Below are 19,091 nucleotides of genomic sequence, written 5' to 3'. Positions count from 1 at the left end.
ACAAAGTTGCAGCATTTTAACTAAATCAATGCAACTTTGTCCCTTTAGTTTAACAGATGCAATTTTGTGTTTAGACCAGGCCTTAGACTTCACAAGCTTGATCTATGCTAATAAGTTTTACAGTTTCAGAGAGAAAAAAGCCAGACAACTCATAGAAGTTTAGGGCTCAATGAATACCATAGGGCTCATTCTCATCTGACTCACTCTGGTATAAATCAGGAGTACAGAAGAATGGCCATACTAGGTCAGATCAAAGGACCATCTAGCCCAGTATTCTGCTTGCAACAGTGGTCAAAGCCAGATGCCCCAAAGGGAATGAACAGAACAGGTAATCATCAAATGATCCATCCCCTATTGCCTATTCCCAGCTTCTGGCAAACAGAGATTAGGGACACCATCCCTAACCATCCTGGCTAAGAGCAAGTGATGGACCTATCCACCATGAACTTTGGTTCTTTTTTGAACTGTTACAGTCTTGGCCTTCACAACATCCTCTGGCAAAGAGTTCCACAGGTTAACTGTGTGTTGTGAAGACATACTTCATTTTGTTAGTTTTAAATCTGCTGCCTATTTGTTTCATTTGGTGACCCTTAGTTCTTGTGTTATGAGAAGAAGTAAATAACACTTCCTTATTCACTTTCTTCACACCAGTCATGATTTTATAGACCTCTACCATATCCCCCCTTAGCCGTCTCCTGTCCAAGCTGAGACGTCCCAGTCTTTTTAATCTCTCCATGACCCTTGGGCGTATGCAGCAACAGCAGATCCAGGAGCTGTGCACTAGCTACGCGCCGACGTTCTCAGCCACCCCAGGACTGACTGAACGGGCATACCACTCCATTGACATAGGTAATGCTCACCCAATTAAAGTACAACCTTCCCGGGTGTCTCCTCAAGCTAAAACTGCTATAGAACGGAAGATCCAGGATATGCTACAGATGGGTGTAATCGGCCCCTCTGGCAGTGCATGGGCATCTCCAGTGGTTCTAGTTCCCAAACCAGATGGGGAGATACGTTTTTGCATGGACTACCGTAAGCTAAATGCTGTAACTCGCCCAGACAACTATCCAATGCCATGCACAGATGAACTATTAGAGAAACTGGGATGGGCCCAGTTCATCTCTACCTTGGACTTAACCACGGGGTACTGGCAGGTACCGCTAGATGAATCCGCCAAGGAAAGGTCAGCCATCACCACACGTCGGGCTGTATGAATTTAAAGTACTCCCTTTCGGGCTGCGGAATGCACCCGCCACCTTCCAAAGACTTGTAGATGGTCTCCTAGCGGGATTAGGAGAATATGCAGTCGCCTACCTTGACGATGTAGCCATATTTTCGGATTCCTGGGCAGAACACCTGGAACATCTACAAAAAGTCTTTGAGCGCATAAGGGCGGCAGGACTAACTCTTAAGGCTAAGAAGTGTCAAATAGGCCTAAACAGAGTGACTTACCTTGGACACCAGGTGGGTCAAGGAACTATCAACCCCCTACAGGCCAAAGTGGATGCTATCCAAAAGTGGCCTGTCCCAAAGTCAAAGAAACAGGTCTAATCCTTCTTAGGTCTGGCCGGATATTACAGGCGATTTGTACCACAATACAGCCAAATCACCACCCCACTGACAGACCTAACCAAAAAGAAACAGCCAAATGCCGTTCAGTGGACCGAAGAGTGTCAGAAGGCCTTTAACCAGCTTAAAGCGACACTCATGTCTGACCCTGTGCTAAGGGCCCCAGACTTTGACAAACCGTTCCTAGTAACCACAGATGCATCCGAGCGTGATGTGGGAGCAGTTTTAATGCAGGAAGGACCAGATCAAGAATTCCACCCTGTAGTGTTTCTCAGCAAGAAGCTGTCTGAGAGGGAAAGCCACTGGTCAGTCAGTGAAAAAGAATGTTACGCCATTGTCTACGCTCTGGAAAAGCTACGCCCATATGTTTGGGGACGGCGTTTCCACCTGCAAACCGACCATGCTGCGCTCCAGTGGCTTCATTCCACTACGGGAAATAACAAAAAACATATTTGGTGGAGTTTAGCTCTCCAAGATTTTGATTTCGACATCCAACACATCTCAAGAGCTTCTAACAAAGTGGCTGATGCACTCTCCCGTGAAAGTTTCCCAGAATCAACTGGTTAAAATCGTCCTTGAGATGTGGAAAATATTGTTAGTCTTTATATACTTAGTAGTATATTTAGAGGTGCATGTGTCTTATTAACTCTGTTTTCTCCTAGAGCTCCAGGAAGAAATCACAGCCAGCGTTTGACCCTATCTGTGATTTGGGGGTGTGTGTCATAAATATAAGGGGAAGGGTAAACACCTTTAAAATCCCTCCTGGCCAGAGGAAAAACCCTTTCACCTGTAAAGGGTTAAGAAGCTAGGATAACCTCGCTGGCACCTGACCAAAATGACCAATGAGGAGACAAGATACTTTCAAAGCTGGAAGAGGGGGAGAAACAAAGGTTCTCTCTGTCTGTGTGATGCTTTTGCCGGGAACAGAAAAGGAATGGAGTCTTAGAACTTAGTAAGTAATCTATCCAGATATGCGTTAGATTCTGTTTTGTTTAAACGGCTGATAAAATAAGCTGTGCTGAATGGAATGTATATTCCTGTTTTTGTGTCTTTTTGTAACTTAAGGGTTTGCCTAGAGGGATTCTCTATGTTTTGAATCTGTTTACTCTGTAAGGTATTTACCATCCTGATTTTACAGCGGTGATTCTTTTACTTTTTCTTCAATTAAAATTCTTCTTTTAAGAACCTGATTGCTTTTTCATTGTTCTTAAGATCCAAGGGTTTGGGTCTGTGTTCACCGATGCAAATTGGTGAGGATTTTTATCAAGCCTTCCCCTGGAAAGGGGGTGTAAGGTTTGGGAGGATTTTAGGGGCGGGGGAAGACGTTTCCAAGCGGGCTCTTTCCCTGTTATATATTTATTAGACTCTTGGTGGTGGCAGCAATAAAGTCCAAGGGCAAAAGGTAAAATAGATTGTACCCTGGGGAAGTTTTAACCTAAGCTGGTAAAAATAAGCTTAGGGGGTTTTTCATGCAGGTCCCCACATCTGTACCCTAGAGTTCAGAGTGGGGAAGGAACCTTGACAGACGTTCTTGTCAACTGCTGGAAATGGCCCACCTTGATTATCACTACAGAAGGTTTTTTCCCCCCGCTCTCCTGCTGGTAATAGCTCACCTTAAGGGATCACTCTTGTTACAGTGTGTATGGTAACACCCATTGTTTCATGTTCTCTATGTATATAAATCTCCCCACTGTATTTTCTACTGAATGCATCTGATGAAGTGAGCTGTAGCTCATGAAAGCTTATGCTCAAATAAATTTGTTAGTCTCTAAGGGCCACAAGTATTCCTTTTCTTTTTGTGAATATAGACTAAAACGGCTGCTCCTCTGAAACCGTTCAGAGGGAAGCTGTTCCATACCCCTAATAATTTTTGTTGCCCTTTTCTGAACCTTATCCAGTTCTAATACACCTTTTTTGAGATGGGGCGACCAGATCTGCACACAATATTCAAGGTGTGAGTGTACCACAGATTTATATAGAGGCAGTATGATATTTTTTGTCTTATTATCCATCCCTTTCTTAATGATTCCCAACATTCTGTTCACTTTTTTGACTGCCGCTGCACACTGAGTGGATGTTTTCAGAGAACTACTCACAATGACTCCAGACCTCTTTCTTGAGTGGTAACAGCTAATTTAGACCCCATCATTTTATATGAAAAGTTGGGATTATATTTTCCAATGTCCATGACTTTGCATTTATAAACATTGAATTTCGTCTGCCATTTTGTTGCCCAGTCACTCAGTTTTGTGAGGTCCCTTTGTAGCTCTTTGTAGTTTGCTTTGGACTTAACTATCTTGAGTAGTTTGTATTATCACATTAGGACTTCTTATTCTCCTCTCACTCCAATATAAGTAAAGCAACTAGAGCAGATTCTCCACTCTCTTATACTGGTGTAATGACTTCAGACCTGCACTTGATTTATATTGGTGTTAGAGGAGAATTAGACAACTCCTCTCTATACATTTTTCTATACCAAAGAGACATAGCAATGCTTTAAAATGTCTCTTTGTATTATTAAACATATATACTAAGATGATTTCAGATATGATTCTTGCCCTAATTATCTTATACTCAAAAAGAGAGACAAAGATGAGAAGATCTCACTGGGAGACCCAGAGGACGGTAAGTTAGAGTTCTGTATTTTTTAAATACAGGAAATCAAGATGTTATTTGTAGAAATTAGCTCTTTTGGCACAGAGCGCATGGTGTACGTGTGCACAACTAGATAAAGCAAAGGGTACTAACAGTCACTGGCACTTGTATTACATTAAAATTACTCTGTAGCTGTATATGGAATAGTGTGATAGTCACATAAGATACCAATCAAGATGCTTCATATCACCAGTTTGGCCAAGGACTCACTGGCTTCCAGGTGGCAAACTACTTGCATGAAGGACTCAATAATGCTAAGAGTGTTTATTTTGATAAGTGACCTCTGGTAACAACGATACAACTATTACTAGATTCCACTGGTGTTGGAGAACCTGGTCACTGACTGGAACTATGTGAAAAAGGTGCAAGATGCAGAACTCTTTGGGGAACAATCTAATTTGGGACATTTTTGGGCAGCAATCTCTCCAGCGTTATTCTTTGCTATCAGTATCAATCCTGATTCTTTGAACTCTATTTTGCCCAAAGTGGAAACAGTTCACCACAGCAATATGTAGACTCCACGTTCATTACTTCCTTAGATATGGTCTGTGGGTGGCTTCTTTGAATCCCACTCATTTATTTTACAGATTTGACTGTATCTCTGTGTGAAACACCCTTTTTAAAACAGTGAAACTTTGCACAGGTTTGTGAAGTATCTGAACATAGAATATAGGTATTTCTGTGGCACTAATACATAAAAATCAGACAGAGTTAAGGATCCTGGGTTGCATTCCTGCTCTTCACTCACACTTTTGCTATAACCAAGACACTTAACTTCAGTCTACCCATCTATGAGTCATATATGGTAATATTTACCAACCATCCAGGGTTGCTGAGACAAAATTTGGCTGTTGAACCCAGATCCTTGAGTGGAAAACTCACCAAGTAAGGCTATTATCTAACAAGTACAGTGAGGCACCTACCCTATTTAAAAATCAAACTACAATAGATGTCATTTAACACTTAAAAAAACACTGACTCCTCCAAACCAATTTTTTCAATTAACTGAGTTCTAAAACATTTAGTAATACCTCCCAGCTAATATGTTTGTATAACAAGGTGTCTGTTCCTACATTTTTACTGTGATTTGTGTTAATTTGCAAAACATCCGTGCAACACCTGGCTTTTTTGCTTTTTTTTTTTTTTTTTTTAAATAAGGATAGTCTATCCGTAGCAGAGAGAGCCTAAAAGAAAGTTTGGTGTAATATATTCTAACTAATTATCAAAAATAATCTTAAAATGCAAACAGAATAAAACTTTATTTGTTCAAAAATTTCAACCTTATCCAAACAGTTTTCTAAAAGAGTCTTTGAAGGAAAAAGTAACCCTCTAAAACGATCTGGAAATTAAATGGCAATGATATGCTTACAGAATAATCAGGTGTACAGTATATCTATATCAACAAAATTTCTATTAAAACATCATATACCCCTACATTTTCAAATGTTACTAGGGAGTATGCTCCAAGTCTCCTATTTGGGCTAAGTGAAGTAAAGTACCTTAATCCCTTATACTGCTCAGAATGCTCTGTTCTCTTAATTCAGAGAATAGATATTTCTCTTTAAGTCTAAAACTAGATGTTTTCTTTCAGATACAAGACTCAGTTTGAGCTACAGTATGCTGGCAGCCATGAGACCATATCCAGATTTGGCCATGTTAGTATTTCTTAAAGTTGTCTTTGTGATAGATTATTATTATTCTCCTCACAAATAGAAAAGCTTGTCAGCTAGTTCCAGGCTTGGCTCTCTGTGAATGCTCTGACCCACCAGGAAGGTCAGCTTGTGGGCATACTGACAGGGCGCTGGCACTCTGATTAGACCCTGTGAAACAAACATCAGACAAAAGTAAGACTGACATTCCCAGACCGTATTGCTGCTTTCTTCTGAGAAAAGCAAACTATTTTTAAAATCCCAAGTACCATTTCCATACATAATATAATCTCAGAATTCCTTTCCCAGCCACTGGTAGGCAGGAATTGCCCAGATTTGTACTGATGAAATTCAGCCAATAGAGGGCACTCCTGCATAATGAAAACATCGTATCCTTTATTCAAAGGTTATGTTGTATATACCTACTGGAGAGGTAGGCCACTTCCCCCGCCTTTTTAGACTGCATCTGCATTCAATTCCTTAAATACCTGCTGAAGGGAAGGATTCACACCTTCAGCTCTCCTCTTCCCACCCCCTCATCAAGACAAGTATAATCCCACCCAGGATCCTGGGTACATACTCAGGTGGCTAGCCTGGACTGCTGTGGCTACCCTGCTATTTTTAGTGAGCTACCTCAATTAAAGCTGGCTCTGGTACACCAACATGTGCTGCAACTGCATATCTTGAGTGCAGTGTAGACATACCTGAACTGTCTCAACCTTGAAATGGTGTGAACACTTCTACAGCTGAATGTGTAATGCAGGCTTTCTGCCTTTTCAATCATTGGCCTCTCTATTAAGTATGCCAACAAGGGTTCCAGTTCGTACCAATAATTGTGATATGGATACCTGTCTACTAGGAACTGAATTAATATCACAAACACATTTTCCAAGGGGGTTTCAGCAAATACAGGCCTTTCAAAATAGCTTTTTGGCTCTAACAAACAATCCTCTTGTCCTTGTAAATATCACCAATCAATTCTCAGCTAGAGAAGCTGCTCCTCCCACCACAGATGACGTGGGGGAGGTATGTGGGATCAAGTACCCTCCGCAGCAGGAGAAAGACAGAGCCCTCCCTCCAGGTAACTCTGGTGGGGTGGGGAGAGCGCGGTAGCCCCAGACTGGGTGCAGTATAAGAGGGTTGCTGGGTAGAAGATACATGTGGGACAGTCACGTGTCCTCCCCTTTATGTAAGCAGTGTCAGGATGAGCTCCACCCTGACATCTAGTGGTGAGGTGTGGCAAGTTCTGGAAAAGAACTTCAGGGGCCGATCTCATTTGCATAGGCACACCCACCCCGCCTAGAATGAGGCCACAGCTGCCCAAACGGTCACTTTGGCTGCTGTGGGATCCCCAGTGTCTGTTATTGGGGCAGGAAGAATAAATTGTTATTACCCTGATTATGGGAACTGTGCTTGGAACTGTACTTGGCCTTTTGTTATGGTGGAGGGACTCACCATCAACTAAGTAGCACTCGCTAGGCAAGGGTCATGGGTTCCAAAACTCTGTGAATTGAGAGAGGCTGGGGACAAGTATTAATACTTGGTGGCATGGGCCCCTGGGCGAGGGCCTTACATGCTAACTGCACTTCCTCCCCTCTCCACTGTGGAATATCAGAGCTAATTCATTAGAAGTCTAGTTACAGGCTGCTGAGCTCACTTTGGGCTAATAGTGCACCAGCACTGAGGCTCCCCTACTACAAGCTGAATTCACCTAAGAGCTGAAATCACTGAGCGTTGTGTTAAGTAGTGGGGGAGCCTGAAGATATATTGTGGAGCAGTTTGTGGGACGGCTGGAGTGCCTGGTGGACAGGCTGGTGGAGCCGTTCATAGGACGGCGGGAGCTGCTGGTGGGATGCGGAGCAGTTCGTGGGACGGCGGGAGCTGCATGTGGGCCGCAGAGCAGAGCGGAGCTGAGCGAAGCGAAAGCCTATGGAGCTGTGGGGCGGTCAGCTTCAGATCATGTAAGGTGCCTCTTACCTCCGCCCCCATCTCCACCCAGGTTGGGAGGTAAAGCTCTGTAGATAAACTTTTGAACTCTGGGGCTGCCCTGACCAGGGACAGAGACTTTTGGGTCATTGGACTTTTGGGACTTTGGGTGATTTGGGGTTGCTGGACTCAAGAACAAAAGGGAAAGGGCATGCCCCAATTTGCTTGGGGTGGGTTTTTTGCTCATGGGCTGTGTTATGAATCCTGTTGGTGGTGTTTCCCCAACATAATGCCACATTGTTTCTCTCTGTTATTAAAAGGCTTTTTGCTACACTCAGACTATGTGCTTGCGAGAGGGGAAGTATTGCCTCTTGGAGGCGCCCAGCGGGGTGGTATATTTTTGTCCCAGGTCCCCGGGTGGGTGCTCGAGCCGGTTTGCATTGTGTTATTGGAATGGATCCCCTAGATACTGAACCCGGCCCTTGTTGCTGCCAACTCTGACGGGCAGAAGGGTTACATTTACATTGTGTCCCCTACTGCAGCATCTGGAGGCACAAGTCATCTATGCCTCCCACCATAACAGCAGCAGTGTGGCTATGATTGGGAGTTGCAGTCCTACCCTTTTTATAATAGCAGTACTGTCATAACTGCATTGAATCATCAAATGTGGAACGATGTGTGATTTCTTTCCAGTTTTATTTAAAACCAGCCGGAAAAATTACACTACTTTTAATTACGATTGTATGTGACTATTTACTCACTGGCCAGTTGTAGTACAGGTGGCACATCTTGTACGTGAGGCGCTGCATGTGATCTGGTTTTAATCCACTGTTATCAAACACAACATTATAGTATGTGGGATTGACAGTTCCCTGACGTGCTAGTTGGCTGATTAGGTAAAAGTCATACCTAAACAATTTAGAAAAAAAAACAGAATTAGTTTATGTGAACTTGACAGTTTGTGCTCACTAATACTGCATATTAGTTAAAATGAAAGGTGGTTCTTTATCATTTAAGGGCCTGTGATCTCACTTTCACTGCTGTAAATCAGGAGTAAACTCTACTGAAGTTAGTGGATTTACAATGCTGCAATCAGATTAAGGTTCTCCGAGCTAGATTCATATTGCCGCTAAGGCCCCTTTACAGCAGTCTGGCAGTGTAAAGGGGCCTTAGTGTAAATGACAATCTGATCCTCCTGTGTTTATATTCTAGACGAGTACAGGGCCGTGTCTACACTACAGAGTTTTATCCACAAAAGGCAGCTTTTGTCGACAAAATAGTGGAGGCGTACACACTATAATGCGACTTTTGGTGGCAAAAATGCCTTGTTTTGTCGACAAACTAAAACCATCCCGGTGAGAGACATAAGACTTTTTGCGCAAAAGTTGTGTTGACAAAGTGCCAGTGTAGACACCGCACTTGATTTTATCGCTTTAATTGGCCTCCAGGAGGTGTCCCACAATGCCCATCCTTACTGCTCTGGTCAGCAGTTTGAACTCTGCTGCCCCCCATCCAGGTAAACAACCATCCGCCCCTCCCCTTTAAAGCTCTGGGAATTTTTGAAATTCCATTTCCTGTTTGCTGGAAAGGTCTCAACGTATCTTCCCAGGCGACCATGGCAACCCCTCCTGCTGGACTACTGAGGAGCAGTGTTCCCTCTAATTTTTTACATCCATGTGTAACACATCACCTTCATATTGGTGCACATAACAAAATTCATTTGGTGGGGGTGGGGTGAAGGGGTTCGGAGGGGGCTCAAGGCTGGGGCAGACGGTTGGGGTGGTGGGGTGTGGGTTCTAGGGTGGGGCCAGGAATGGGAGGGGGCTCAGGGCTGGGGCAGAGGGTTGGGGGCATGCGGGCTCTGGGGATGAGGGGTTTGGGGTGCATGAGGGGGATCAGGGCTGGGGTGCAGGGGGTGAGGGCTCCAGCTAGGTGGTGAAGGCTCTGCGGATGAGGGATTCAGAGTCTGGGAGGGGGCTCAGGGCTGGGACAGAGGGCTGGGGTGCGGGCTCTGGGGTGGGGCCAGGGATGAGGGGTTTGGGGTGCAGGCTGCCCATGGCTGCGGGGGGGAGAAAGGACTCCCCCCAGCCCTCTCTCGCCGCAGCAGCTTGGGACCAGGGGAGAGGCACCTCTTGCCAGCTGTGGCAGCTCCGGCAGGGCTGGGCCAGGGTTCCTCTCCCCAGTAACTCTGGTGGGCCTGGGCTAGGCCAAGGGAGGGTCTCCTCCCCCTCACCGCAGAGGTCTGTACTGGGGCCGGTGGGGAGAGGCACCCTTCCTCTCCCCCCGCTGCAGGTCCATGCTGGGGCCGACACGGAGGGGTGCCTCTCCCTGCTGCGACAAGTCCGTGCTGGGACCTGAGGGGGGTGGGGGGTGATGCGCCTCGCCCTGCCGCCGCAGGTCCATGCTAGGGGAAAAGCATCTCTCCCTGCCGCAGCACCAAGCCCCCGCACAGGACTTAATAGGCAGCTGCGCAGCCACGCAGCTTAGAGGGAACTTAGCTGAGGATCTGCTGGATCTGCTCTGTATTTGGGGAGAGGAGGCTGTGCAGTCCCAGCTGCACTTCAGCCATAGGAATTTCAATACCTAAGGGTAGACTTCTTGAGGCTTGTACGAAAAGGGGCACGCCCTGGACATGGTACAATGCAGAGCGAAGATAAGGGAGCTGAGGCAGGCGTACCAGAAGGCGAGGGAGGCAAACCGTCGCTCTAGTGCTGCACCCAAGACCTCCTTTCTATAAGGAGCTGGACACTATCCTCAGAGGTGACCCCACCTCCACCGCCAAGAGCTCCATGGATACTTGGGCAGGCCTGGAGGTGGCAGGAGGACGTAACCGGGAGGACAAAGTCGTTGATGAAAAGATGAGACAGACGATGATTTCGAGCCCACGGTGGGGTTGCCCAGTGGGGCATGCAGCCAGGAACTGTTCACCACTCTGGAGGTGTCTAGCCAGTATCAGCAGTTGCTCTCCAGCAAGCAAGAAGCAGGAGAGGAGACGCCTGCTAAGCGGCTGTGCTTTGTGTAGTGCGGAGGTGGATTCAGGTATAGAAATGCACAAAGCGTGCTGTGTTTCTGTGTGCTCGACATTTCCCTGTGCAGCTAATTAGTATGGCAGAAAAAACAGTTGCCTAACTTTTCGTAACTGTTGCTCTTCGAGATGTGTTGCTCATGTCCATTCCAAGTAGGTGTGTGCGTGCTGCAGACACAGTTGCCAGAAGGTTTTTCCCCTAGCGGCATCTGTTGGGTTGATCCAAGTGCCCCCTGAAGTTGCACCTTCATGGCGCCACATATAGGGCCCTGCTGACCCACCGCCTCTTCAGTTCCTTCTTGCCGACTGGCTCCGACAGAAGGGTAGGTGGGTGGGTCTTGGAATGGACATGAGCAACACATCTTGAAGAAAAATAGTTACAAAAACTTAAGTAACTGTTTTTATTTCTTCGAGTGCTTGCTCATGTCAATTCCAAGTAGGTGACTCCCAAGCAGTTCCTAGGAAGAGGGGTCAGAGTTCAGTGGTTTGCAATTTGAAGAACCGCCCTGCCGAATGTGGCATCGTCTCTGGCTTGCTGTGTAATTGTGTAGCGTGACGTAAAGGTGTGGATCGACAACCATGTTGCAGCCCTGCAGATGACCTAGATCAGGACCTGCGCTAGGAATGCCACCGAGAACGCCTGCACCCTTATAGTGTGTGCCGTCAGCGCGGGGGCAGGAATGTTTGTCAAATCATAGCATGCCCGGATACAGGCCATGATCCACAAAGGTATTCTTTGGGACAATATGGGAAGTCCCTTCATCCTGTCTGTAATTGCAACAAAAAGTTGTGCTGACTTTCAAAACCGTTTCAATATAAAAAGCCAGCACTCGCCTGATGTCCAGGGAGTGGAGCCTTTGCTCCTGGTTGTTGGCGTGTGCTTTAGGGAAGGAAGCTGGGAGAAAAATGTCCTGGTTTGTATAAAATTGTGAGACTACCTTTGGAAGAAAGGCTGGGTGGGGCCTTAACTGACCCTTGTCCTGAGTGATCTAGTTTGAGACCAAGGGCAGAGTGATCGGAGTCTCCACCGACAGGTCTAGGAGAGTGGTGAATCTAGTGTTGGCAAGGCCATCCTGGTGCTATTAATATCAGTGATGCTTCTTCTCTTCTGATCTTAAGCAGGATCTTTTGAATGACTGGGATGGGCGGAAACGCATAGAGCACATGGTTCTTCCAGGGAAGAAGAAATGCATCTGCGATCAAGCCCAGGCTGTGACTCAGGAAGAAGCAGAAGCGCAGACACTCCCTATTGTGCCTTGTTGCAAACAAATCTATATGGGGAGTTCCCCACTGTTGGAAGATGTTGTTCATGACATCTGGTCGGATGGACCATTCGTGGTTGTGGAAGGACCTGCTGAGATGGTCCACCAGCTCATTCTGAGATCCCGGAAGGTATGATGATTCTAGATGTATCAAGTAGATTATGCAGAAGTCCCACAGCTTGAGGGCTTCCTGGCACAGGGGAGAGGAGTGAGCTCCACCCTGTCTGTTTATATAAAACATCACTGTTGTACTGTCGGTCAAGACTGACTGATACACACCTTCCCTCCAGATGGCTTTGGAAGGTCTAGCAGGCTCGGCAAACTGCTCTTAGCTCCCTGACATTGATGTGTAGTGAGACTTCTGCTTGGATCCAGAGGCCTTGAGTTCTGAGCCTCCCTAGATGTGCTCCCCATCCCATTGCTGATGCATCTGTGACTGGAGACAGCGAAGGTTGGGGCCTGGAGAAGGGCCCCAACTGATTGCAGGTTGAGCCACCACAGGAGAGACTCGGTAACCAGTGGGGGAAGTGCAATCACCCTCTCCAGTCAGTCTCAACTCAGTCGGTATACTGATGCCAACCAAGACTGGAGAGGTCTGAGCCACAGCCTTGCATGCTATGCTATATATGTACAGGTGGCCATGTGTCCAAGAAGCTTCAAGCACTTCCTGTACTAGAAGTTGCTCGTCAGAGGCCTCTCTGAAAAGGGACAGGGAAGGCGGGTAGGAGGGAGGGAAAAGAATTGGAGAGAATAACCCAATACTACCCTGCGCAGGACACAGCGGTCTGAAGTGATCTGGGCCCAAGCATGATAGAAGTGGGATAGACTGTTCAAGAAGGAAGGAGATGGATCTATGATTTGGATTGCTGTGTCATCCCCAGGCGCACCCTCAAAAGGTGTGCTTAGGTCCAGAGAACTGCCTCATACACCCAGACCCTTGGCTGGAAGGGGGTTGAGGCGGCCTTCGCATATGGTTTCGGCCCTGCTTCCTGCTGCAATCCTGCCTGGGCTGCGGAGGGTAAAAGCATGGAAGAATCTGCGGTTTAAAACGTTTTCTCTGTGGGGCTGGTGCATGAAGCCCCAGGGACTTCAGTGTTGCCCATGAGCCCTTAAGGTTGTGAAGTTTAGAGTCTGTTTTCTCCAAAAACAAATGTGAGCCTTCGAAGGGAAGGTCTTGAATTCTTTTTGGAACTCATGTGGGAGGCCCGAAGCCTGCAGCTATGAGCTCCTTCTCACGTCAATCGCAGAGGACCTGGTTTGGGTCGCTGAGTCCGTCGCATCCAGAGAGGCTTGCAAAGAGGTTCTTTCTACCACCTTGCCCTCGTCCACAATAGCTGCAAATACTGTCCTAAATTCTGCCGGTAGCAACTCCTTAAACTTCCCCATTGCATTCCAGGAATTGAAATTATGGTGAATAAAGATCGCCTGCTAGTTTATTCTACCTTTGTTAGAAAGGTAGAATAAACCTTTTTAACAAAGAGGTTCAGCTTCTTCACATCCTTACCTTTGGGTGTTGGACCTTGCTGCCCCTGCTTCTCCGGTTCATTTGCAGCCGCTATCACCAATGAACCTGGCTGAGTGTGGGTAAGGAGATATTTGTACTGCTTTGATGGCACAAAGTACTTCCCCTCTATCCCTTTAGCCGTGGGAGGCAGAGAGGCAGGCGTCTGCCACAATGTCGTGGTAATGGTCTGAATGCTCTTTATGAGCAGCAAGGCCACTCTCGAAGGGCCCTTATGTCAGAATGTCCACCATAGGGTCCGTTGCCTCAGTCACCTCCTCCACCTGGAGTCTCAGATTTGGGCCACTCTCTTCAACAGCTCCTGGTGAGCCCTGTTGTCCATTGGAGTCGGTGTCACCAATGTCCCTGCCACCACTTCATCCGGGGAAGATGAAGATGACGCCTGGGTTGGTACTGGGCCCTCCTGTCCCTCCGGCTCACAGGGTCCGACCTGTGTTGGTTCCTCAGTTTTGGTGCCAGGCTCAGCACCAGCCCTGATCTTGGTACTGGCCTCAGTGCCGTGCTCCTGTGTAGAACACTTACCCCTGCTCTCCAGCCAACACTCACTCATGCTTGGGGTGTTCACCAAGATGTGTGCTTGCCAAGGGTTAGTGAGAAAGTGACTGTTGTTACCGGATGTGCATTTTACTGAAATGTTTCAATGCTGTGTGTGAACTTAACAATCACGCTTCTGTGTATTGTTTCTTAAGCTTCTACAGATGTGGCTTCAGGGGCACCCCCTACACTCTGGCACAGCATCTCAGCCAGATAAGAAAGCGACAGAGCAAAGACGACATGTTCCGGAAGGTGCTGCAGTTCTCCAATAAAGAGAAAAGGGAACCCTGGGAATGGAGGGACGCCAAAAGGCAGGACAGAAAAGAAGGTCAGAAGTTCATTAAGGACGTTACTGTGCAGATGATTCAAATCATGGAGGAGCAAACGCAGATGCTGAAGTCCTTAATAATGTTGCAGACTGACCAGATGCATGCCCACCCTCCCCTGCAGCACATTCAAAACTCTTTTCCGTGCCCCTCAACTCCACTCTAACATTCTTTTCCACTTTCCGAGACTTCTGTTTCCCATTCACTCCACTCACTCAGATAACTTTCAGAATGGTAGCGAGACCTATGCACAGCTCTGAAAGTCTGCCCTTCCCTGGCACCTCCTTTCCCACCAAGCGTTTGTGTGTTTTGTTTTTTGTGCAATAAAAGCAAAGTTTTAAACGATAAGTAATCTTTGTGTCCTACAAACTGAGATAGCAGGCACTACCAAGACATACCCAGGCAGTTTAATCATTTGCTTACTGGAATTTAAGGCCCCAAAATTCACAATTGTTTCCCAGGAAAACTAGATGTAATGTAACACTGCTGTACCGAGCACAGCGATATACATTACTGGTTCTAATTTTCAAAGTGCTGCCTCAAAGCCTCCCTGATTCAAACTGCCCCCCTCTGTGCCCCCGATAGCCCTGGTATCTGGCTCCTCAAAATCAGCAGCCAAGCAGTCTGCCTCAGCACTCCACCCCTGAGCAAACCTTACACCCTGACCTTCAAAAATATTATGCAACATACAACACATGGCTGTGACCATGGGAATATTATCCTCATTGAGGTTTAACCCATCATAAAAGGCATCATGAGCGCACCTTTAATCTGCCAAAGGCACATTCCACGGTCATCCGGCACCTACTCAGTGTGCTGTTGAACCGCTCTTTACTGCTATCCAGGTTTCCTGTGTAAGGTTTCATGAGCCATGGCTGTAAGGGGTAAACCGGATCTCCCAGGATCACTATGAGCATTTCAACATCCCCCCCCGTAATCTTCTGGTACGGAAAGAAAGTCCCCACTTGCAGCTTTCTGTACAGGCTGGTGTTCCTGAAGATGCCTGCATCATGCACGTCCCCAGACCGCTCCTCCTTGATGTCAGTGAAACGTCCATAGTGATCCACAAGTGCCTGCAATACCATGGAGAAGTACCCCTTCCTATTAATGTGCTCTATTGCAAGGTGGTCTGGTCCCAAAATTGGCATACGTGTACCATCTCTCGCCCCTCTGCAGTTAGGAAAACCCATTTCTGCAAAGCTGTCCACTATTTCACACACATTTCCCAGAGTCAGGGTCCTTTGTAGCAGGATGCGATTAATGGCCCTCCACACTTTCATTAACGCAGCCCCAACGGTCGACTTTCTGACTCCAAACTGATTCATGACTGACCAGTAGCAGGCTGGAGTCACCAGCTTCCACATTGTGATTGCCAAGTGCTTCTCTACCGATAGGGCAACTCGGGGTCCGGTGTCCTAGTGCCGCTGTGAACTCCGCACAGAGTTCCAAAAAGGCGGCTTTCTGCATCTGAAAGTTCTGTAGCCACTGTTCATCATCCCAGACAAGCATGACAATACAATCCCCACCACTCACTGCTTGTTTCCCAAGCCCAAAAGTGATGGTCCACACTGTGAAGCTGTTCCATGAATGCCAATAGAAATCTAAGTTGCTCCTATCCATATCACACAGCAAGTGAGGCAACTGGGAATCCTGTTCAGTTAGGAATTTCATGATTAACTGCATGACATCCGCAATGTCTTAGTGACAGTTATCAGAGCATAGGAGAGCAGTGCGGGATCCAACCCTTCACACACAGATGCCGGGGTGCACAGCGAACAAGGGCTGTTGAAAAATGCCATGAAAGAAAGCTGGAAGCCCACAGAATGCTGGGATGGAAAACAATGCATTATGGGATGTTGAGCCCAGTCCCAAGATGCACTGCAATCCACTCCACCTTCCCACAAGACTTAGTGGCAGAAGGTGTCGAGCTGAACTGTGGGACAGATACCCACAATACACTTCTTACACTGCCAATCCTAGTGCCTGACGACAGATGGAGAGTAGTGTGAACATGCAATACCGATTTTTATTATAGCACTTTGAGTGTCGACATAACTTTTGTTGACAAAACTCTGTAGTGTAGACAAGGCCCAGCTTAAAATCTTGGCTGAAATGTTATGTTTGGGTTTGAAAAGGATATTAAAATGCAGACCTTTTTCCTTGTTAGGTTTCTGAGTCTGTCATCTCTGTAACAATGTCTATTAATGTAGCTTCTTTGGCTAATATTAATACCTATAACCAGTATAACAGAGAAAATATAACTTTAGAATTCTGATATGGCTCTGATTTGCCCATGCATTACTCTAGCTTCATGCCAGTGAAATCAATGGATTTACACCAACATAAATCTGGAGTAATGCACGAGCAAATCAGACCTACATGAGAATCCTAAAGTTGTATTTTCTCTGGGTTTTTTTGTTTTTTGTGGATTTATCTTTTAAAATATAATGTAAAGATGAATGGATTATATTGGTACATACATTTTGTATACTATAACTGTCATTTTTAAAAATTAATCCAGATTTATGTACTCTTTCAATTTGGTTAGTGTCATTCAGTGCAGAACACTGTATATTTCACTTTTAATAGGCGTTTCAAAATCAGAATTTTTGTACAGGGATTAAATGTAAAATGAATTGTGTTCACTGAAGAAATTCTACAAGCATATCTGAAAACAGATATATTTACTCCTTCAAACAAATTATACTGTATGCTTGTTGAATTAGGAGAGCTGAACAAATTTCAGGGTGCCTTTCTAAACTGAAGTTTTTGAACACTCCTGCTTAATAACATTATACTTCCTTAATCTGATATTCAAATTATACTCTGTGAAGGAGACAGCAGGTTCTATCGGTTTGACGCAAGTATACTTGCCATTCAGGACGAGTAGCCTCTGTGTCAACAATAGTGCCAACAGGTGGGTTTTGCAGGCTTCTGTTTGCCTCTGCAAAGAATCGAGGAATGCATTTCTTCCTGACCACAACCACTGACACTTTGGGACTTGAAACAAAGGACAAATATAAAGTAGCTATAATAAATGATTTCATATTACCTCTTTCCTAGTTATAAAAGGACTAAGAATAGAAACAGGCAGATGGCTTCAATTATGTTGCCATACCTCATTCAGAATGTTCTACTTGTCTTTTATAGGGCATCTAAACAATGGGTTATGTTTGAGAGCTGAAAGAACACATCAAGTTACACGATAGTGTCTGTAAGTCCTCAGTCTCTTTGGAAATCAGCAATGTCAACCAGAATTTTATGTTTTCATATATATTTCTATAGGAAATGACATAATAGATATAAGTGCATTGAACTTGCTTTGATTTCTCCAACATGGAACGGGGTGGGCAGGGAAGAAATTCTAGTTACCTGTAATTAGTAGTTAATTCTGTGAGGACACTAAGTAGTTGTGGGACCTCATAATCCACAACCATCTTCAGCTGGCCATCTGCAACACCATCACGGTATACTATGATGCGCGCAGGCAATTCACAATTATACTTGTGCCACTTGCTGATGGCTCCTATAGTACATACCGCATCAGTAAGGAGAGAGTGATCAGGGTTTATTTCTTTGCAACCTAATTTAATATCAATATTCTTGTTTTCTTTTATAACAATATGCAATCATTCTGTTTTGATTTTCATAGAATATAGTGTCATAAAAATAGTACTGGAGATAAAATGTTATATGATCTAGCCCTGGCACTAGAGGTAATAAATTTCCCTCTCTGCTAAAATGTGTACTGTACTGTATGTGCTATTAATAGTAACAGCAAGTTCTCTGATGCATTTTTGTTTCACTTGAATGTTTTTAATGCATTAATATACAACATATTATTTTATGAAACTTATAGTACAAATTAATTCCTGGCGTTAATGACTCAAATAAATTGATCGTATCTTTTTATTGTGATTTCCTGTATTTTATATACAGTTGGCTCCATCAAATGTCCATGATTTACAAAAAGCTAAACACAGTTTTTAATCAATTCCAAGTACCAAAGAAAACTACACATGCTTATATTTAACATTCTGTAAATACAGACTATCTAATGCAGAACACTATATATTTCTGTGCATTGTGGTAAACCCAGGACAAACAACTGCAAAAGTGGGGTAGTAATTAGTCCCAGGGTTTTAAAAGGCCCCTCCCTATCCACTGAGGAGAGAGAACCATGGGGCAATAAGGTTCAGCTGGAAAAGGGGTTACTAGGGAACCAATTAGGTTCAGCTGACTCCAACTACTTGGGACCTTTTTAAACCCTCCCCTGGGTGGTAGGAGGGGGAGAGTGAGGGAGTGAGAGGAGCAGGAAAGTTGCCAGTAGGCTGTTTGCAGCAAGACACCAGACCTTCCCAGTAGGGAGGCTGCACTCGCTCCCCAGAAGGGAAGGAAAACAAGCACAAGGGACTGAGTGAGGAGAGGAGTAGCAGGACCCTGTGCCACCTATAAGGATTCGCCTTGCCCCAAACCTGAGTCTCCAAGGCTAAAAAGGACTGAGCCTACTGAGGCGAACAAGGTATTTTGCCACAGCATATAATAAACATACACTACAAACACACAACCACCTTAGATCTATTTAAAGCTGAGCACAATTTATAATTAGGGCTGTTGATTAAT

The 19,091-nt window shown here is 45.5% G+C and overlaps 1 protein-coding gene across 5 annotated transcripts in view; it reads right to left on the bottom strand.

Annotated features, from left to right (window-relative positions):
* Positions 1-19,091, bottom strand: part of PIWIL4 (piwi like RNA-mediated gene silencing 4) — an 81,839-nt gene that overhangs the window by 8,328 nt on the left and 54,420 nt on the right. For 2 of the 5 annotated variants that reach the window (XM_043529133.1, XM_043529122.1), the window contains 4 exons: positions 17,841-17,994; positions 17,343-17,468; positions 8,561-8,708; positions 5,446-6,044 (listed from right to left, as the gene is read on the bottom strand). In XM_043529133.1, coding sequence (XP_043385068.1) covers positions 5,928-6,044; positions 8,561-8,708; positions 17,343-17,468; positions 17,841-17,994 — 545 coding nt within the window. In that variant the 3' untranslated portion in view covers positions 5,446-5,927. Of the gene's footprint in view, positions 1-5,445; positions 6,045-8,560; positions 8,709-17,342; positions 17,469-17,840; positions 17,995-19,091 lie in introns of those variants that run through there. The other 3 variants (XR_006285952.1, XM_043529144.1, XM_043529153.1) reach the window with 3 other exon arrangements.

The sequence above is a fragment of the Chelonia mydas genome, chromosome 1 (genome assembly GCF_015237465.2).
Source record: "Chelonia mydas isolate rCheMyd1 chromosome 1, rCheMyd1.pri.v2, whole genome shotgun sequence".
In the NCBI taxonomy this organism is placed as follows: Eukaryota; Metazoa; Chordata; order Testudines; family Cheloniidae; genus Chelonia; species Chelonia mydas.
This window is presented reverse-complemented; position numbering and strand designations above follow the sequence as displayed.